Genomic DNA, 22,463 nt, shown 5'->3' on the forward strand with positions numbered 1-22,463 from the left:
TTTTTAGGACTCATCTCTACTTCTGCAGTCCACACAGAATGTGACTGTAAATGCACGCAACCCAGAGGGAGAAGTTACAGGCAGATTAAAAGTGGGTGAGTCCAGCTTCATAACAGTGCTTTGCATGTGTGTGGTCCATGAACAGTTGTGCTGAATGGATCCATTTGTTTTTTTCCTTCTAGAGAATTCAGAGTTATTTATGAGCAATCAAAGTATGAGTTTTCTAAATATCATGCTGTGTGGACCATGGAGACTAGTTCAGGTGATGGGAGGACAGTCTGAAGTATTCTAAGTGAAGTTATTTTGGTTCCAAGAAATAAGAGGACCATTTAAGGTAGTACAAGAAACAATGATTGTTGCAGGATACAAAATAATCCCACAGAGACTGAGGAAAGGAAACAAAGTAGCTGCCCTCAAGAAAAGAAAGACCAGGGCCGGAGAATCAAAGTATTCATCCTCTCTCTCCCTCTCTCCCCCTCCCTCTCTCCTTCTCTCTGCCATGTTCCCCTCCATTCCATGAATCTCTGTCCATGATTTTCACTTGGTATCATGGTTGCACCAGTTCTAACTCTACAGGACTCTCTGGTTCTTCATCCGATTGGCTATAGTTCTCAACACCAGCCAACTTGGTCTTCAATGTCATGCATTCTCAATTCACAGCTAAGTACTCTAATTGGCCCAATTACTCTGTTCAACCAACTGCCCTTGGCTGAGCCATGTACACCCATCCGATCAGCTAAGACCAAAGAATATGGTCCCATGGGAGAAGGGTCCTTTGGAATCGTGCACAGAGAGCAAAAGGATTAGAAAGAAAGAATATCGATGGGAGAAATAACAAAAGAGCAAACAGCTGGTGAAAGGAATATACCTTCTGTACACCATCAACACTTTATAGATTTGCTAAATCTAAGAAATTGGTTGGCTCTTCAGATTATGGGGAAATAGATGACAAGTGTACTGCCAACACAGGCAGGTAACTTTCCGTGTCCCCCTTTTTTAATGGCTGTTGTTACAGAACAATAATGTTACATTGGAAGGTACAGCCATATCTTAACTTTATGATTCCTCTTTATTACAGTAATACATGAGTTCCATAGTCTGTGTTCTGATTTAATCTTTATAACTTTTTCTGAATGATAAATTGTATTTCTCTTTTGCTTAGAAGCTTGTTTTATGACCAAGTCCAGTGAAATTCTCAATAAATCTAGAGATGAACCTGAGCTTACACAGCATACATGTTCGTGAAACTTGTCTAAACCAAATCATATTTCTTTATAAATTATATTGTATTATGAATTGTGTCTACCATTTCTTAAATTTCTTAAAAATGTTTAACTGACTATAGTTTTTAAATGTTTGAGGGATTTTTACCCATCTTCTGTCATTCATTCAACAAACATTTATTGAATGACTATGTGCTACTTTCTATATGCTGTCAAGTAATTAATAACATTTAGAGTGTGTAATTATTTTTTGGGAGTTCCAAAAGTAAAAGATTCATTTTATATTCTTCTGAAAATGATTTAACACAAATACTCATTTTCACATTTAATTTTTTGCTAAGTGTGGAGTTTCATATATAGAGGAGTTAAAGATAACCTAAATCTGTCTCCAATTTCGTAGATGAAATAATGGAAGCACTGAAAAGCTAATTTTCTCAAAAACACACAGCTCGTTAGTAGAGAAGCCAAACCAGGAGTCACCTTAGGACTTGCTTCTCCATCAGGGGTGTTTCCACCACCCTCCCTCTCTACTCAGATTTCATTAAATCATGGCACACCAGGAACGGTCCTTGTTTCTGCAAATAATGGTGGTGTTTTTGTCACCAAGGAATTCACTTTAAAAAAAAAAGTTTCCCATCAGAATTACTTTAAACTGTTAACCTCAAATTCTGAGTTTTAACCTTAGTGTTTCATACCTGAAGTAGAGTTAAAATAAGTGATTTCTATTAAACCTTTGGTTGGAAAGCCTCTCTGCTATATTGAGAATCCTGAACTAGGAAATATTCAACTCACCAGATCCAAGATGATTTCCAGTAAATGACTTCCCACAATCACACTCATTCCAGCCTCACATTTCCTGGAAGAAGTTAATTTTAGCCAATCTGGATATTAAAATGTGATTTATGTGAACTAGACAAAGTAATCCCATTTAATTAAATGAATAATTGTTTATTACTAAGACCACTGAAAAAATTGGCAACCAATGCAATCAAAGCCAAAAGTCTTAAATTCCAAAAACAATCAAACATAGGAGAGCAAGCATCAACAGCTAGCATCTCAAATCTTGGAACTAAAAGACAACAAATTGTGAACAACAGGGGAATCTTACTAGTTATAAATGCAGCTCTGGTTACTACAGTTAATGTTCTTTTGACTTCGAATAATAGAAACCAATTCTGGTTAGCTTCAAAATAAGACTTTTTAGCTGAATGGGGTCAATTTTGGCAATTCCTATTTCGCTGAAATTTTCTGTTTCATCTAGGTTTTCAAATTTATTTGCATAGAAGTCTACATAGTACTCTCTTTTTGTTTTTTTAATTTCTTCCATTTCAATGGCATTATTTTAATGGCTACATAATATTCCAAGGAATATATATATATATAATTGTAAATATAATGATAAAATTATATTGTAAATATATTTATTGTAAATACAGTATAATTATTGTATATATACAATAATATTATTGCACATTTAATATATATATATATATATATATACACACACACACACACACACACAATAATTTGATTATGTAATACTCAAAAATTGGAGTTAGGTTATTCCATTCAGTCAATGACACAGTTCTTAATTCAGGGCACTCATATATTTAAGAGGTATTCAATAAATACTTGTTGAATGAATGAATGGAGGAATGAATAAAAGACTGTGTAGGAAAGGATGGGCTGGAAAGCCAGCTTAAGTGTGGGAGAGAGTTCTAGGAGATGGGGTGGGGGAAGATGGCCTGTCCAGGGTGCTCCAGAGTGGACAAGGGTTCAAGTATAAGTCTGAGCCACAGCTGTGAGGGATTTGGGGTCATGAGTGGAAACAAACTCAAAATTTCTTAGGTAAACAGAAGAGAGAAATTCAATAAAGAAAGTCAGGAGTTTTAAAAACAAGGGGTTAGCATCACTGTTCACAATAGTCAAAACATAGAAACAACCTGTGTCTATAGACAGATGAATGAATAAGATGTGGTATACACACACACACACAATATAGATATATACATTGTGTATATATATACAGTGGAATACTACTCAGTCATGAAAAAGAAGGAAATAATGCCATTTGCAGCAACATGGATGGAGCTAGAGATTATCATACTAAGTGAAGTAAGTCAGACAGAGAAAGATAAATATATGATATCACTTATATGTGGAATCTAAAATATGACACAAATGAACTTATCTATGAAACAGAAACAGACTCACAGACATAGAGAACAGACTGCGGTTGCCGAGGGGGTGGGGGAAGAATATGAAAAAGAATATATTTATAACTGAATAACTTTGCTGTACAGCAGAAATTAATACAACATCGTAAATCAACTATACTTCAATAAAATAAAATTTAAAAAAACAGTGTTTTTAAAACTTGGTGTTTTAAAACTACCTAGAATCTCGCATTCTCCCTTCATCAGGGAAACATGAACTCTTCCAGGTCAGCCCAGACATCCTCTTCCCTGAGGTGTCATCCCTGACCCCCCAGGAGGGACAGGAATTCCTTGTCAGGGTTCTCACTGGACACTGTCCATGCTTGTATCACAGCACTTATCAAATTGCCCTGGGACTAGACTTATATGCTTTTTTCTTCAGTGGACTATGAAATCCTATAAGTTGTGAACTGCATCTCTTTTATATAGCCTCAATTCTTAGCACAAAACCTTGAACATAAAAGCATACAATAAATTTGTGTTGAATGGAAGAGGCTCACTTTCCTGAATTTTCTTTGATTTGAGGATTTATGTAGCTTTGTTACTCATGAAAATTATGCAGCTAAACTCATTTGTTGAATATTTCATCAATGTATATGAAACAATGGTTACAGAAAAAATGTCATTTAGTTTAACCACTTTCACTTGATAAATTCTCCTCGAATTGTCATATGAATCTCCAATGAGCTAAACAGTGAACTCTTATTGGATAAATTAGTCCAGTTTTTTTCTCTTGATTCTAAACTCAAATAACTTCAAATTCATCACTTAATGCAAATCAGTGTTTGTATGATAAATATGTAAGATATATCAGTGACCCAGAAGAGGTAAATAGTGACACTGAATCACAGGATAACTGAGTTTGGGTGAAAGCCCAGGAGAGCAAAAATACAGGCAACTATCAAAAAATAAAGCCAGGCTTCCTTAAGAGAAAGGGGATAAAACATAGAGAAAAAAATGTGTTCCACTTTGTAACATGTGCACACACACACACACACATTTAAATGAAGAATCATTGGAGGGTTCTGAGGCACAAATTAGTGAAAAAACATAAGAATATGTTGCTGACAATATCCAAAATGGATTAATGTATTAGTTGAAAAGCTTCTATTTAATTTCTAGCAGGTACCAATCAACTTGAATGAGTACTGTGAGGGACACAGGGACACATACACAAAATCTGCAAGTATCCATTTCACAATAAACTTACTTTTCTAGATAAGAAAATAGAACTAACAAAAGAATGAAGGGACACTTGTAGTTCCTTAAGCAAATGCTGAGCGCTATGTTCTAGAGAGATGAATCCATTATGCTGCTAAGGTTAGAAGGACAGGAAGCACGGAGAAATCAGAAAACATAAAATGATGGATACCCAAGTGTACCAATGAGAGACATTGAACAAGATCTCACACGCTGAAGGTACAGCGTCCCCAGTGCCTGGCACACAGAAGCACACATTAAACATCTGCTGAGTACAGTCGTAATTTAAAATCCAGTGGGTCGGAGATTGGGATTGGCGTATATACACTAATAGGTCTAAAGTAGATAACTGATAAGAAGCTGCTGTATGGCAAAAACGAACAAACAAACAGAAAAAGGTCATGTGAAAGGAGTAAGCTTGGAGGAGAAAGTGATGCCCTGTTCCTGAAGTAGAAAGAAGGGCTGGAGAAGACAGAAGTGCCTGAGATGAAGGTGAAGGGCAGGAACTTGAGCGTGTGTTTCCATGGTGATGTCTGTTTGCTCCATGGAGTAGGAGGTGAGGATCAGGGCAGAGGCAAGAATCCGAGTTTGACTCATTCATTGTCTGCATTAACTTTGGCCATTGAAGGAAGCCATTCATAAGATGGTCTTTCACAAATCTCACATTTCAGAATATAAACTCCTCAGTTGGTTAATACTCAAAAGAATACCAATTTCAGTAATCTGCATAGAAGAATCATATTATTTGGGGCAAGTTTTAAAAACCTGAAAAAATTAATTTTTATATAATTCATTCATACATTTTTTTTTGTTTTTTTTTGTGGTTTTTTTTTTGCGGTATGCGGGCCTCTCACTGTTGTGGCCTCTCCCATTGTGGAGCACAGGCTCCGGACGCACAGGCTCAGCGGCCATGGCTCACGGGCCCTGCCGCTCCGCAGCATGTGGGATCTTCCCGAACCGGGGCACGAACCCGTGTCTCCTGCATCGGCAGGCGGACTCTCACCCACTGCGCCACCAGGGAAACCCCATACATATGTTTGATATAGATCAACATACATGTGACCTACATTAATTTTAATAATATAATGGATTTAGGCTTAGGACTTAAAATTTAATCACAGAATCAAAAAAAATTACTGGTAACAAATCTTAAATGTTTAGTGATTTGGTACCACTGGGTCCCATGGCATGTGTAAAAGTAGAGCTTTTAACACTGCATAGACTACACACTTTATAATAAAATGTTTTAATTCATTCTTTAGGTCCCAAAATGGTAGAGGTCCAGAGTCAACAGTTTCAGATCAACTCCAAGGACAGCAAGCCACTGTTTACTGTTGATGAAAAGGCAGTTGTGGTTGGTACGGATAAACTTCGAGTAACTGGTATGTAGTAGCTCTTTATTTTTAATTAAGGAATAATTGACAAACAACATGAGTTTCAGGTGTACAACATAAGGATTCAATATTTGTATATATTGTGAAATGATCCGCACGATAAGTCTAATTAACGTCCATCAGCACACATACTTAAAATTTTTTTCTTGTGACAAGAACTTTTTTTTTTTTTTTATGGCTGTGTTGGGTCTTCGTTTCTGCACGAGGGCTTTCTCTAGCTGTGGCGAGCGGGGGCCACTCTTCATCGTGGTGCGCGGGCCTCTCTCGTTGTGGAGCACAGGCTCTAGAGCGCAGGCTCAGTAGTTGTGGTGCACGGGCCCAGTTGCTCCGCGGCATGTGGGATCTTCCCAGACCAGGGCTCAAACCCATGTCCCCTGCATTGGCAGGCAGATTCCAACCACTGCGCCACCAGGGAAGCCCGAGAACTTTTACGATCTACTTTCTTAGCAGCTTGCAAATACACAATATGTGGTAACTGTAGTCACCATACTATATATCATATCCCCGTGACTGATTTGTCTTATAACTGGAAGTTTGTACCTTTGACCACCTCCACCCATTTTGTCCACCTCCCAACACTCACTTCTTGCAACCATCAATCTGTTCCCTACGTCTGTGAGTTCAGTTTTTGTTTTGTGGTTGTTTGTTTTTTAGATTCCACGTATCAGTGAGATCATATAGTACTTATCTTTCTCTGACTTTTTTCACTGAGCATAATTCCCTCGAGGTCCATCCATGTTGTTGCAAATGGCAGGATTTCCTTCTTTTCCTGGTTGAATAATATTCCGTTGTGTATATACCACATCTTCTGTATCCATTCATCTGTAGTAACTCTTAAGAAAAACAGTATCCCATGGAGGGCACTTCTGCAAAAGCAGATTGTAGTTTTGGCAAGTTTACTGTGGAATATTTCAGGCTGATAAGAAAAAGGACCGTAGTTTGAATTTGTTGACTTTTCTTCATGGCATTTCTTTTGAAATTCTTTGATACTCTCTTAGAAGAATGAAATCTTCCTCACAAGTCTTTACCCACTCTTTTTTCCCCACCATATTGTTTCCTTTTATCTCTTTCCAGTTGGTATAACCCAAAGGCTTTACACAGAAATAGAAAACTACTACAGCCATCATATAATTCCAACTGTGTTGGGAAAATTGCACCAAAAAACAAAACTTGATTTATTCTTTATGTCATACAATTCCATAGTTGCTACAATGATGGTTAAGTTTTGTTAAATATATAAAATACGAGAAGAATACCTTTATAAACGTTAATTTTTGCAAGTAAATTCCCATTCAAGCTTTTCTCCACTACATACTATAAAAGTTTGATCTCTGTTTTAAATGGATTGATTTCAAGTAGCCTTTGGAGTTTCTTGGATCAGCAAAAGCAGCAGCAGTTGACAGCCAAGGAAGGAGGAGTGAGAAGTGACAGAGAACCAGGTCACTCTGGGGGCAGAGAAAGAGAATTCAATGCTTGGCTGTACACTCGTCCCTCTGGCCACTTGCCCTGAGCATGGGGCGTAAGGGGAGGGACTCAGTGGTCTTTCTTTAAGGCGGCCCCTCCGGATTCCTGACTTGCAGTACATCCTGATCTGAACGCACATCAAGAAGTGCTTTCTTGCCGTTGCCTTTGTCTCAAGAACGCAAAGAGTAATGTGAAATCCCTCGTCCATTCTTAAACAGCTGCCATATATACTCTAGTCAACGGGGAAACTGAAAAATCATTTTTAAATCAAATTCATGGAGGAGATTAAACAATTTCACCACCCCAGTTTGAAACTGATCTCGGCCTTCAGCAGTCTCATTTTTCCCCCTAAAAATAGAATTGTCACCAAGTGACCAAAATCAGCAGGTCTCTTTTACTAACCCCAGTTGCAGAGCATGTTGTTGGAGCAGCATCAAAATGTCATCTTCAAAAAACAATATTTTATCCCGTTGCCAGAACTGGCTTCTGGAAGATGATGCATGGTTGGGTACTTCAGTTCCTTGGCAGTGATTCGCTAGGCGGGGTCCATTCCCCAACATTTAGGAAGGAAAACAGGGCCCTGTAAGAGTATCCAGTCTCATCACTAAGGGGAAAGACACAATCTAGCAATAAGGCAGTTCAATCCCTTCATCCTTCTCTCATTAGCTAAATGGGATTACATATGTCACAAGTGACGACGCAGAAGTTCTGGAGTCACCCACAAAGCCACCCACAAAAGAGGACCTGGAAAGTAAGGTTTCAGCCACTGAAGAAGAAGTGAAGGTAAACACAGGTGGTGAGCCCATGTCCCTTAAAGATGTGAAGATGGATCTCTAGCAGCTGCTTAGAGAGCACCACACCCTTCAAGCACATGCTCGACACATCTGGCTCCGGACCCAGTCATGCAGCTCTGTGGACAGTTGATGACTTGCTCCATCAGTTAACAGCCCTTCAGCTGAAAGGAACAAAAGGCCCAGTTAAAACTGGCTTCAACTCTAAGGACATACGTGATCCCACAGGAGGTCTCCAGGCTGATTCATTCGGTGTTTTCCTCCAGCTCTGCTTCTTTCCTGACTTTCCCCTTTCAGTGGTGGTGAATGGTCCCATCAATTCCAAGGGTCACTTCCTTGTGCAGTGACTTCTCCAGACTTCCATAAGAGGACCTTGATGGCCTCTGGGGGTCTGCGCTCCTTAAGTTGTCCTTCCAGCCTAAATTCTCCTCGTATTGCTTGCATTTCTCTCTCTCTTTTTTTTTTTTTTTTTTTTTTTTTTTTTGCGGTACGCAGGCCTCTCACTGTCGTGGCCTCTCCTGTTGCGGAGCACAGACTCCGGACGCTCAGGCTCAGCGGCCATGGCTCACAGGCCCAGCCGCTCCGCGGCATGTGGGATCTTCCCAGACTGGGGCACGAACCCGTGTCCCCTGCATCGGCAGGCAGACTCTCAGCCATTGTACCACCAGGGAAGCCCTGGTTTGTAATTTTGAAATTTCATTTTGTACTGACTGGTGGAGCCCAAGACAAGGGTGTGGTCTAGGCCAGGCAGAAGGACCTAGGTAAATCATGATGAGCACTTATCTGTGAATAACCCTGCTGTGCATAGGTTAAAAGTGTGGGCTTTGAAGTCAAATCACAGGCCGGCCACTTAGCTGTGTAACTCTAGGCAAGTTAATTAACCTTTCTGTTCCTCAGTTTCCTCTTCAGTAAAATGGGAAAATAATCATACCTGCCTTGTAGGGTTCTGAGTACTAAGCAAGTTAGGATATATCACCTTCGAATCTCTGCACCCTAACCCAATACCCACACCGTGTCTTGCACATAATTAGGTTCTCAGACTAACCAGACAACTGGGAACATACTGATTTGTACAAATTAGAAAGTCAATTTTAAATATTCAAAATTTGGATTTTTCTATAAATTTCCTGATGTGCCTTAAGAACAGATGACACAAGATACAATTTTTACACATAAAATCTAGAGAATGAATCAAATTACTATTACCGAAAATATATGGACTTAATGCAATTTTCAACTGAAATTTCTTTCAATTTGAGGGCTAATATTGCTTTCTGGTTTTAAAATAAGCCTGGGTATTTGTAACTGCTTTAAAAATTGTATTTTGTTATAGACATCTAATGAAATCATGGTATCCTTGGAAAAGCAGGAAAGCAGTTATACCTATTTTTTTCCTGCAACTCAAACACCTGTACGAATTCAGCAACCATCAGAACCTACGTGTCCTGTAATATGCAGTATAAATGCTCGATTTGTTGGCTGTTGTTTACTTTACTTTTGTAAAAGCTTCATCTTTGGTTTGTGTTTAGGGCCTGAAGGGGCTCTTTTTGAACATTCAGTGGAGACGCCCCTCATAAAACCGGACCCAACCCAGGACCTTAGGTAAGAATTTTGTTCAAATATAAACTCTCTTATAGAAGATAACCTGGTTATGTGCTAGAATAACACGTTAGCAGATATTACCAGGTTGTTTCTTATTCCATTAGTTGTCTTTATTCTGATGAACTTCCGCCCATAACAAGGCATTTCTTACAAAAATCCAAAGGAGGTTAGAAGTCCTACTGTATGTCCCGTCCTTTTGTCTCTGAGCTCTTTACTAGCCCTGCCCCTGCCCCTGCCCCAGTGCAGCCTGTACTGTTCCAATAGCTGTTCCTGCCTCCAGAAAATCTGAGGGACTTGGCTAAATGCAGCTATTTTATTTATTTTTTCCGATTTTTAAAATTGTGGTAAAATACACATATAAAATTTATCATCTTAACCATTTTTAAGTGTACAGTTCAGAACATATTTATACTTTACATACTTTAAAAGAATTTTTTTCTTTTCCATTATGGTTTATCACAAGATATTGAATATAGTTCCCTGTGCTATACAGTAGGACCTTATTGTCTATTCATTCTATATATAATAGTTGGCATCTGCTAATCCCAACCTCCTAATCCATCCCTCCCAAACCCTACCTGCCCCTTGGCAACCACAAGTCTGTTCTCTATGTCTGTGAGTCTGTTTCAGTTTCGTAGATAAGTTCATTTGTGTATATTTTAGATTCAAAATATAAGTGATATTATATGGTATTTGTCTTTCTCTTCCTGACTTACTTCACTTAGTATGATAATCTCTGTGTCCATCCAAGTAGCAGCAAATGGCATTATTTCATTCTTTTTTATGGCTGAGTAATATTCCATTGTCTATAGGTACTGCATCTTCTTTATCCGTTCCTCTGTCAATGGACATTTAGGTTGCTTCCATGTCTTGGCTATTGTGCATAATGCTGCTATGAACATGGGGGTGTAAATGCAGCTATTTTAAATGTTTCATTGATTCCACATCAGCCAGAGTAAAGTCCAGAATGCTACTGGGGCACTTGACTTGTGACCTAGACTCCTTGGGGCTCTCTAGGTTGGCACCCTGGGGGCCTCCTGCCTCACCTGTCCTGAAACTGAGCCACCGCCAGGCCCCGACTCCACACTTGCACACACGTTGTCCCACCTGACTGGGGTGCCCTCCTTCCCTTGGAGATGCCACGAATAATCTGCTTGTCCTCACACTTCAGGTCACATGCCATAGGGTTATGATTCATGTGGTCCACAAACCCTTCGTTTTTCCCTGAAGAGCATCAGCTGAGGCAAAACATTTGCACGTTTTAGTGAAAGAGGATGGTGTCTTATATGGGCTTGAAATTTGCAAAAGGCATTCTTAAACATTTCAATTTACATTACATTTTTTAAATAGGTGCACTGTTAGTAGAGACAAGAACGTTATAAAACCGAGAGCTTGACGGATTCATATAGGCAAAAAAAGTTGATATATCTTTTTTTCAACTGTGGCAAAATGCACGTAATATAAAATTTACCATCTTAACCACTTTCAAGTGTACCATTCAAAAGTCTAAGGTACGCTTATTGTTGTGCAGCCATCCCCTGCCTCCATCTCCAGCATTCTTTACATTTTGCAAAACTGAAACTCTGTTTTTAATTAACATTAAAAACTGCACCAAGTCTATAAACCAATAGTGATAAAAAAAAAAGAGAGAGAGAAACTACACTGAAGATATTAATGGCATAAAAACACTGATGGAAAAAAAAATCTTGCTGAAGATGAGCTTACTAAAAGAAGAAGAAAAAGGCAAATGAATAAGGAATTGAACTACCATGAGGAAGAATTAGCAGCCACTTCAAGTTACCCCTGAAACTCCAAGTAGTAGAGCAAAGCAAAGAGATTTTAAAACAGGTATGAATAAAAGGCTCAAAGAGAAAAAAAAAAAAAACTTGAATACAAAGGTAAGGCAAAGACAAGATGAAAACGGAATATTTGGAAAATAACAAAAAGAAGTTCTAGGAATGAGAGATTGAGTAATTAAAATCAGTGGCAGGGCTTCCCTGGTGGCGCAGTGGTTGAGAGTCCGCCTGCCAATGCAGGGGACGTGGGTTCGTGCCCCGGTCTGGGAGGATCCCATGTGCCGCGGAGCGGCTGGGCCTGTGAGCCATGGCCGCTGAGCCTGAGCGTCCGGAGCCTGTGCTCCACAACGGGAGAGGCCGCAGCAGTGGGAGGCCTGCGTACCACAAAAAAAAAAAAAAAATATCAGTGGCAGCCAGAACTTGGTTTCTCACACCATTCTCCAACAAAAGGAATCAGCATTCTTTGGAGAAATCCTTGGCTCATTCTAGGACTGGGAAGGTAGGTGAATTTAGAGCATCTTATAGCCAATAAGTAAGAAGTACTAAAAAATCCAAACAATGAGGGTATGTCAGAAGGAACACAGGAGTCAACTGAAGGTTGGCAGGTATCAAATCTCCATGATTTTTAGATTCATTTTAAAAAATAACAATGTTTATATGGAAGAAATTACATCTTTTGCAGATACTTAAATGTATGATAAAACATTTAGATGTTAAAATATGTAATGGGTGCCTCGTTTTTCAAAATTCTTTTAAGACAGCCATGAAGAGCACTGCTTGGTTTTCTGTTCTACCAAGTTTTGGAATGTGTGGGTTTCGGGGATGAACATACTCAGTTTTACCAAACTTGGCCAACGTACACCTCAGAGTGCTTGCAGTGATGTCTAATTCATGAGCAGTGAGAGTTTGTCTTTCCTCACATTTTTACCAATATTCGGCACTGTCAGAGTTTATGATAGTTTTCATCCTGATGTGTGTTATATTGTGTTACTTTACTTTTTGTTTCCCTGATGACTAGTGTGGTTAAGCATCTTTCATATTTTTATTTTGTTATTAAGGTTGCTTCTTCTGTGAATTGACTCTTCATCTCTTTGCTTCTTTAATTACTTTTTAAAATGGATTTGTAGGGATTAAAATATATACATATTCAGAATATTAGCCTTTTTCCTATTATATTTCTATTAATTTTTAATGTTTATATACTGAAATTTATTAATCATTTCTTTTATGACTTCTGGATTTTAAGCCATAATTAAAAGACTTTCCCTACATGAAGAGAAACTCGTCAGCCACGTTTCTTGTATGGCTTTCTCTCTTACATTTGGATCGCTGATGCATTTGGAGTTTATTCTTGTATGAGGTACAGATACAAAAATCTGGGTCTAATTTTCACTCTTCCAACTGGCCAACCAGGTGCCAGCAATTGCATTATTATGTAACTGCCACTACAATTTGAAATGTAACCTTTATCATATAGAAGATCTCCCTGTGCATCTGGGTCTGTTTCTGCAGTTTCTACTCTATCCTGCTCAGCTGTCTATTCAGGTCCAAGTACCAACTTTGTTACTTAAATAAACTTTAAAAGATATTTCAGTGTCTGGTAGGGCTAGCCACACACAGACACACATACACACACACACGTACACATACATACATATATACACAAACACATGTACACATACACATACGTACACATACATACACACGTACAATATACATATACATATATACACACATGCACACACGTACACATACAAACACATATACACACATACATATGCATACACACAAACACATATACACACACCCAAAACACACACATATACATACATACACACATGAATACATACACAATACACACAAACACAGAACACACACATACACACACTTGCAGCTTTTCCCTTTCACCGTTTCTGTCTGCTGTTGCTTATTTTTCCACATGAACGTGAGTTCTTTGATATCCGACCACTGTTGAATGCGTTCACAGAGCGGTGCACCTCAGAGCATTCTAATCTCAGCCGTTTGGGTAACATGTGTCTACACCTGTGCTGCACTGAAACGTTTCACCTTCAGGGATAGAAATGACACAAAGGGGACGAAGGTTGCTCTCCCAGGAGCATCGCAGTCTAATGCCGTTAACAGCTAGTCACTGGGCCTGTTGAGGTCGTTTGCGGTTTGAGAACTGGTCTTTGAAGCAGACTCACCCTCACCAGGGTCCCTGAAACAGGCCCGACCTGTGCAGTTGCTCACCCATCCACCTCCCTCCCCTGCCTTCCCTCCCCTCCCCTTTCTTTCATCAGTCCTGGCAGGAGAAATGCAGGCAGTTAGCAAAGTCAGAAGGGGCCTGCGATCAGCAGACCAGGCTCATGAAGATACAGCGTGTTTCCCCAACACCTAAACCCAACAGAATTTGACCGATAAATTCTAGGAATGTCTCTGTTTCCTCGCACTCAAAGTAATATTTTAAAATGTGTAACAGATCAGATCTTACATACTGAGATGTACATAAGGAAGCTTTGTTTTCCATAACAAATAGTGGTAGACAAGAAACTTGCTGATCAAAGGGAACAATCCACCTGATTTAAAAGTCGATCAATACTACTCAGCCATAAAAAAGAATGAAATGATGCCATTTGCAGCAACATGGATGCAACTAGAGATTATCATACTAAGTGAAGTAAATCAGACAAAGAAAGACAAAAACCATATATCACTTATATGTGGAATCTAAAATATGACACAAATGAACTTATCTACAAAACAGAAACAGCCTCACAGACATAGAGAAGAGACTGGCGGTTGCCAAGGGGGAGGGGGGTGGAGGAGGGATGGATTGGGAGTTTGAGATTAGCAGGTGCAAACTTATATATAGAATGGATAAAAACAAGGCCCTACTGTATAGCACAGGGAACTATATTCAATATCCTATGATAAACCATAATGGAAAGGAATATTAAATATAATATATGTATGTATAACTGAGTCGCTTGGCTGTACAGCAGAAATTAACACAGCATTGTAAATCAACTAGACTTCAATTTTAAAAAATTGTAAAAGTCAACTCAGTCAACTCAGCAGCAAATTCATTACCAGACGCTTCTCTCCTCTTAAACATTACCCTTTCTGTCTCTTACCCACCTCCACCTTGCTGTTACCCTGCAGTGGGAGGGTTTCCATCCTGTTCTCCTTCTTGTGGATCTTTGCACATTTCAAGGAAGTCCCCCTTTCAACTTTTGGTTGAGTCAGATTGGAGCAGCTGAAAAACCTGTCCAGTGATCACGTTGTGCCATCTGGTGGAAACTCAGTCTTTTCCAGGCGGAGGCAAATAAGAGAATTTTTCTGCTCCTGTGTTCCTGGTTCTGTATCTGTGTTTGACTACATCACAAGGAGATGCTAATACATTTTACAAAAACAACGCCAGCGGAGGCCAGTCTCCACCCTGTCAACTCCATTAATTCAGTATTTTTCCAAAAGAAATCTTTGCATCTGCCCTGTAATCTTCCTAAATGAAAAAAAGGAAAAGAAAAGAAAAGCAAACAACACCTAGAGTCCAAATTTACATCCTATTTTCTGAACGTGTTAGCAAATGTACGCGTTGCCCTTAAATTTCTCTTTTTCCCGAAGAAGTTTGTATTTTGGCTAAAAAATAGTTTTCCAGAGATGTTCACCAATAGCATTTTCTTCTGCTGTGGTGTGCCAGAGTGCCAACCACGCCGTCGAAGCTACTGCACAGGGCTAGGACTGTCTAATATTTGCATCTATTTTCAGAGGATGCTAATTTCATAGACTCCATTGATGGGAAATTAAAATTCTTCACTGCACTTTATTTCTGGATTTATCGATGAGTAACTTACTATATGTTAGCATTCAAGAATGAGTGAAAATACCATATACCTTACTGATTATATTTTCTATGCTAAGCCCTTTGTTGGGGGATTCCGGGGGTGGCTGTTTTTTATGCTATTTTTCCTGGTTTCTCTCCCTCATTTCAGACTAGAATCCCCGACACGGAGTCTCAGCATGGACGCCCCGAAAGGCGTTCATATTCAAGCTGCTGCAGGGAAAATGGAGGCCCTTTCCCAGATTGACATCGTTCTTCACAGCAGTGATGGGACAGTGAGTCCAATAGATGGGGGCGGGGTGGGCCTCCCGTTGTACAAGTCCCCTGAGCACTGATGACATGCTTGTCCATTAAGGCATCAGCAGAGTAAATTGATGGTCGTTTGTAAAGAAACATCATGAAAGGCATAGCACAGAAAATGTGAAAGGAAGGAAAAGACAATTTAGCACTGAAAGAAGGGCCAAGAAAGGTTAAACTAATTCTCTGTTGGATCCAGACCGCTTTGTTTGGTATTTGTGCAATCAAGTCTCTTGTTATTTTCAGCTTTGAAAAAATACTAGACTTTCAGAGCTTCCAGAGAACATCAGTATGCCACTTCCTAGTGGTCCAACTTCCCTCAGTAGGGCTGTCACTAGGAGTTACCTGTGACAACCGCCATCTGTTACTGCCAGGGGTGCTCGCTCGCACCAAGTTCTGGGTAAGTGAAAATTAAATATGAAAAGTAAGAGCTACAGGAAGAAAAAACCCGGAACCTCAGGTCCAGAAATAAAACATCGCTGATACGAACTGTGGCTATAACGGACAGCAGGGTACAGGCTCCCCGCTCTTGACCTTTCTAGCGCGAGATCAGTTTGCCAATTACTGTGTGAATTCAGGGACGTTAACAGGCCTCTCTGGGCCTACCCCCTCAGTTGTCAAGTACGGGAGCTAGTGTTTACTTCACAGTGTCACAGGGTTATGAGACCCCAGTGCGGTAAGATAGCTTTGAAATGACACTAATTTAATAGTAAGAGGGAGGTGTTGTTAAGGCAGCTCCTGAGTACACAGGACCCTCGAGGGCAGCCCGCTGGTGGGAAACCAAGGTCATCAGGCGAAGCCCCTGCAGGTTGTAACTTACAAAGTTTTGATGCATGGAGCAGATAAATGCAAAAGTGGAAGCCAGGAATTTTGGAATCTTATTACTAAATCATAATGTCACTATGTACCGGAAGCATATTGCCTTGAAAAAAATCTATACTGATCTTAGTTTTGAAATAATATTACTTATTTTCATGAATTCGGTGTCATTTTAAAAATAGCACTCAGCCTGACCCGTACTTGAAGTTGATACCCCTTATCACTGGGAGCTAGTTCAAAGTGAAGAGATGTCTGGCCTCCCAGAAAATATTCTCCCAAAAAGGCAAATGAAGATGAACAAGAAAGCAGTATATGGACCATCAGTGACCAGAGTTTGCCGGAAGGACAGGAAAAAAAATAACTAGAAAAAAATTAACCAATTAACCAGGAAAAAGGAGAGAGGAGAAGCCAACAAGTTAGGGAAAAGCAAAGAACTGGGCAGAACCCAAAGCATTAGATGATAACCTAAATAGGTTCTGCGCTAAAAAAAAAAAAAACCCACTTGACTTCCTCCTCTGACAGTGACCCAGACCCCAGGACAAAGCCTGCCTATCACGCATGTGTACTGTCACCCACCGCTTCCGTGAAGAGGTCAGCATCCCGAGAGGGGACACAGACGCAGACGCCAGTTTATTAAAAGCTTGGAGTATACAGGATGAGAGCCACGTAAAACAAAGGAGGGGTCCAACCTTGTTGGCGAGGAAGAACATGGAACCTTCCCAAACATGGTTTAATTCCTTCTGATAAGTGAGTGCCCTGGTCAGGCTTGGCAGCTCTGTGTGACCACACTTAATTTTCTTAAGCTGTCAGATTACCAGATCTCAATAAATGGCCATTTGTTTGTATTTCAGTTCAACTAAACCTCGATAGGAACAAAAAAATCCAGTGGCTTTCATCTTATTTTAGTTGTCTGTGTGTCTGCTGCTTTCCTGCATTTAATAGAAGGCAGTAGAGTTTCAAATAATATTTTAAAAGCTGGGGAAGGCTTCCCTGGTGGCGCAGTGGTTGAGAGTCCACCTGCCGATGCAGGGGACACGGGTTCGTGCCCCGGTCTGGGAAGGTCCCACATGCCGCGGAGCGGCTGGGCCCGTGAGCCATGGCCGCTGAGCCTGCGCGTCTGGAGCCTGTGCTCTGCAACGGGAGAGGCCACAGCAGTGAGAGGCCCGCGTACCACAAAAAAAAAGAAAAAAAAAAAAGCTGGGGAAATGGTTGACAGCTATTAGGATGAATTTAATTGCCTCTCACAGGAAAATAAAATCAGGAGAAATTCCAACAATCACATGTTAAAATGACTAAGATGAATCTACTTCTGTGGCTTGTATCAATACTTTATCCTAATAGGGAGGAGAAGCTGAAGGTCAAAGTGGAACACAAGGTAAATGTGAATCAGGCAAAGAATTGTATGATTTTGGTCAAATAATTCTGAAAGGTCTTCATAAAAGTGTCGCATCGTACATTTTTCTAGCTCGCCTAGCAGAATGAGTAAAAGAAAAAAATGACTTCCCTCCAGTTCCTAAGGACTATTTATCCCCTGCCTGGATGTAAACTAGAAATAGGCTTTTAAAGAATCAGATTAATTGTAATATGATTTCAGTCAAGCCAGGTGCCTACTTCATTTTCTCTGCAGAGGAACAGCGAATTTGTTTGGAACATTTTGAGCATTCAATTTCATGCTTGTTGCGTTCATTCCTCCTTGACCACTTCATCTCTCGTTCTCTCCCAAGCAGCTTGTGCTCGATGCTGAAACCATATGTTTACCCAAGTTGGCTCAGGGGACTCAGGGTCCCGCAAGCAGCTTGCAGGGACTCTACGAAATCTGTGCGTGTCCAGATGGGAAGCTTTACCTGTCTGTGGCCGGCGTGGGTACCACATGCCACGAGAACAGTCACATCTGCCTCTAAACCAGGGGCATCTTCCACAGAGCTACCTGCCTTGTTTCGGTGAGCTTTGGAGTGCTGACCTCAAGCCTTCACACCTGGAGCAACTCGACAAAGTAAAGCTGAGTTGGCACATGGGAAGGAAGTAGGACCTGCTTTTGAAAGGAGCTCAGAAAGAAAAATATACCAGTGCAAGTGTTCCCATGAAACTACGTGATCTCAAAGTGGCGGGTGGACCTTAGACACAAAAGTCAAAGGAATATCAGGAGAATGTGTTGATTCCACTAGACTGATTCATTTCCATCAGAAGCATTGTGACTTTCCCTTTCTTGTACGTGTCGATCTACAGTGGAATATTGAACTGCTGTGTGGAATATCAGCTGTGGGTATCTGACTCCCCATGAGAGTAGCCGTGGTCCTGCTGAGGTGCCGTGAGGTTTTCCTCTGTGTCGCTCAAACCTGTAAGTGCTCTCTTCATTTTAATGCAACGTGTGCCAGGTTTCACAAGAAAATCTTCAAGTTTTGAAGGGATGTTAAGGTTGATTTGATTTTCAGTATGTAGTCAGAAGAATAAATTATACAAAACCATGCTTTCTTTATATAGTCAATGAGCAATAAAAATCAACCTACATTTTTCATACACTTCACAGTTTGTCTTACTTTCTTTAATCCGCATAACTCTTTGAGGTAGGTACTACTTTTCCCCCAGTTACTGGTGATAAAAAAGGTTCAGATGAGACAAGTCACAAGGTCACACAGTATCTGTTAAAATTAAACTAAACTGTGACCCTGCATTTCCACATCGGTTTTAACTTCAGACAACTTTGACCTGTGTCTCATTCCATCCGCGGCACCAATCTACCTGATACCTGCGTAGACGGGCTGGTGCTCACTTGACAAGTGGAGAAACTAAAGTCCAAAGGGGTTTGTCATCCACCAGAATCACACCGCGAGTAGGCAGGAGCTCCCAGCTGCCCAGCAGGCATGCTCACCTGATGGGACAGGTGAGGCACCAGGTGGAACCTCATGGAGTCAGCCTCTTACACTCACCGTCGGCTGTGTGATTTGTATTTGCATCCGGTGGGCACACTGAACCCATGAGCACGTTGGTTTTGTAGAGGCCACTCACTCACTCTGTAAAATACCCTTTGGCACCCAGAGCCGTGGGTGTCGGTTTTGGTTTGTGGTTTACCAGTTGTTAGCATTAGAATCCCCACATGGCACAAGACATGGTGGGACCAACAGCACTGCAGCTTTGGGTTTTTTTAAAATTAATTTATTATTTATTTTTGGCTGCGTTGGGTCTTTGTTGCAGCGCGCGGGCTTTCTCTAGTTGTGGCGAGCGGGGGCTACTCTTTGTTGCGGTGCGCAGGCTTCTTATTGCAGTGGCTTCTCTTGTTGTGGAGCAGGGCTCTAGGCGTGTGGGCCTCAGTAGTTGCAGCACGCAGGCTCAGTAGTTGTGACTCGCGGGCCCCAGAGCGCAGGCTCAGTAGTTGTGGTGCACAGGCTTAGTTGCTCCGTGGCATGTGGGATCTTCCCAGACCAGGGCTCGAACCCGTGTCCCCTGCATCGGCAGGGGGATTCTTAACCACTGCGCCACCAGGGAAGCCCAGCACTGCAACTTTCTAATTAAAGGACTTATAACTATACACACAACTTCAGTTTCACTTTCCACAGTCTCAGAACTGAGAGAAAAGTGAGTCTTTATTTCCAGTGCTGTTTTGACAAGGTGTTAACAGTGCAGCCCACTTCTGACAACTCTGCGACTACTAAATTACTAGTGTCATAAACACTTGAGATTACAAAACAAAAGTACAGTGTTTCCTAAGCAGTTAAGGGCAAACTCAACTCTGAATATAATGCTCCTAGTTTCTGGGGGCGGGGGAGGGCTTTAGATTATAAGTTGGTATTTGCCTTTTCCATTTAGTTGAGTCCTGATTTTTAAAATGAATGTCTGCTTTCTTGCTCTGACGTTCCTATTGTCACAGTAAATAATGTTGCCGTTCTTGTGTCCTATGTACTTTCCTGTACCATGTCTGTGCAAAAGGAAAAAGTCGTCCAGCCCAGTTGATGTAGATGGAACACAGGATCACCATGGAACATTTCTAAACTAGTTTGGTTCTCATAGAATGCGTGTACCTGTCAAAAAAAATGACGCCGATGATAAAGTGAGGTCGAGAAAAACAAAGTATGGGGAATAGAACCTTTTAAACAAAAGGTGTAAATCAGATCTTTTTGCTCCTCTGCTATAATGGAGAATCATCGCTAAAGTTGTTTCATTCTACAGAGTGATCTGGAATTTCTCCTTGCTTAGAATAAGAACTTTTAGATGGGCTGTATTCTAAGATGTATTACATAAACCTGTCTTCTTAAGTACATTATACGGTGGAACTTAAATTTCCATTAAAGGTGTAAGGCCATGCTTATGAATGTACCCAATGAGGCATACACACAGATAACCCTACACACTAAGTGCTTATTGACCGTCAAGTGCTGATATTTTAGTGACCTCGCAAAATAGTCCTTGTTTCTTTTCCAATTTCCGAACCGACTGAGAAGCAGACACAAGTGAAAAAGATGAAGATCAGAATATCAGCTTTAATAGTAAAGTTGGATTTGCAGCAAAATGGACTTGCTAAGACCTTTCAGCAGAACAACCCCGAACCTCTCCCACCCCTGCAGGCTCCGACTCTGCAGCCCCTACACGAGTTCAGGTCCCCCCGCCCGGGCACCCCCAGGTCAGTCTCCACTCGTGCGCGGACAGGGAAGCAGGGTGGGAGCTCCCGCGAGGCTGGGTCAATTTGTATTGGTTTTCGTCCCCTCCCTTCCCTGATCCAACACGCCTCTTCCCCCTTGGCTTTAGCTGGCTTCTCCGTATTGTAAGTGCCACTGCAAATAGGCTGTGGTTTAATAACCAAACAAACTTTGGGTCACGTATAAACAAGCAGGTGGAACAAGCGGGTCTAAGGGCACCGAGGAAAAAAGGTGGATTCTGAGCTGAACAGTCAGTGCAGCTTCACCTTTTGTCCTGGGCTTTCTATCCAGAATAAATGAGGGCACTTCCCGGGCCACTTAGCAGCTACAGGAGAAACAAGCCCAAATTTTAAACACATAGTTCTTATTTTTCAGTAAAATGTACCTCGCGTTGGCTTTGGTATCCAAGTCTTCCCCAGTCTCTCCCACACCTGACGGCACGGGGTGCCCGGGACTGGCTTCCAACCCAATGAAGAAGTGACGATACTTTAGGCTAAACTTGTCAAAACAAGATAAATGGAGAAGAAGCATCAGAAGCCAGAGTTTTAAGAAATTCCACCTGCCGACTGCAGCTCCTGCCCGTGGGGTGCGCGCCCTGCAGGTCGTGGACCTGCCGGCCCGCGCGATGGCGAGTCAGCTTCTGGAAGGAGAGCTCTTCCCAGGTCTGTGTCCGTGTGTCTCCTGCTGGTTCTCAGTCTCTGGTAGAAGCCGGAGTCATACATGACTCATTAAAATCTCATCTAACTGCTGTTTTCTACTAGCTTTTATCCTTGAGGTCTGCAAAATATTGGAAGGACAGAAGATATCAGCTGGCGCTAATGAAAGACAACCCCACCGGTCCCCAAAGCAGACCTGTTCTCTTTATTTGACTGAACATTATTTGAACATTTTCCCACCATCATTCTCAGGCTCGTCTCTGGTCTCCCCCTGGAGGCTGTGGAGCATTCAGCCCTTCCGCTCACGGGGAAGCACAGAACCCGCTCCCAAGTGTAGAAGGCCTGTTCCAACCCCTTTCTCAGGAGCAGCTACGCCCACACCAGCTGGCAGTTTCCACCTTCTTTTTAATAAAAAAAAGCAAAATAGGATAAAGGGGTGGGGGAGCCTAATACAAAAAATAGTTCAGGTCCAAAATTCCTTACCCTGAATTTCAAAATCTAAAAAGTTCCAAAAAATGGAAACTTTCCAAATA

The 22,463-nt window shown here is 41.1% G+C and overlaps 1 protein-coding gene across 3 annotated transcripts in view; it reads left to right on the forward strand.

Moving 5' to 3' along the window:
• SGCG (sarcoglycan gamma) overlaps positions 1-21,742 on the forward strand; it is a 46,813-nt gene extending 25,071 nt beyond the window's left edge. The window contains exons 5-9 of one of the 3 annotated variants that reach the window (XM_081215054.1): positions 8-95; positions 5,902-6,021; positions 9,818-9,890; positions 15,679-15,802; positions 18,368-19,160. In XM_081215054.1, the coding sequence (XP_081071180.1) occupies positions 8-95; positions 5,902-6,021; positions 9,818-9,890; positions 15,679-15,802; positions 18,368-18,544 (582 nt within the window). In that variant the 3' untranslated portion in view covers positions 18,545-19,160. Of the gene's footprint in view, positions 1-7; positions 96-5,901; positions 6,022-9,817; positions 9,891-15,678; positions 15,803-18,367; positions 19,161-21,079 lie in introns of those variants that run through there. The other 2 variants (XM_081215055.1, XM_081215056.1) reach the window with 2 other exon arrangements.
• The last annotated feature ends 721 nt before the right edge of the window (positions 21,743-22,463 follow it).

This window comes from Mesoplodon bidens (assembly GCF_964165515.1).
Source record: "Mesoplodon bidens genome assembly, chromosome: 17".
Taxonomy (NCBI): Eukaryota; Metazoa; Chordata; class Mammalia; order Artiodactyla; family Ziphiidae; genus Mesoplodon; species Mesoplodon bidens.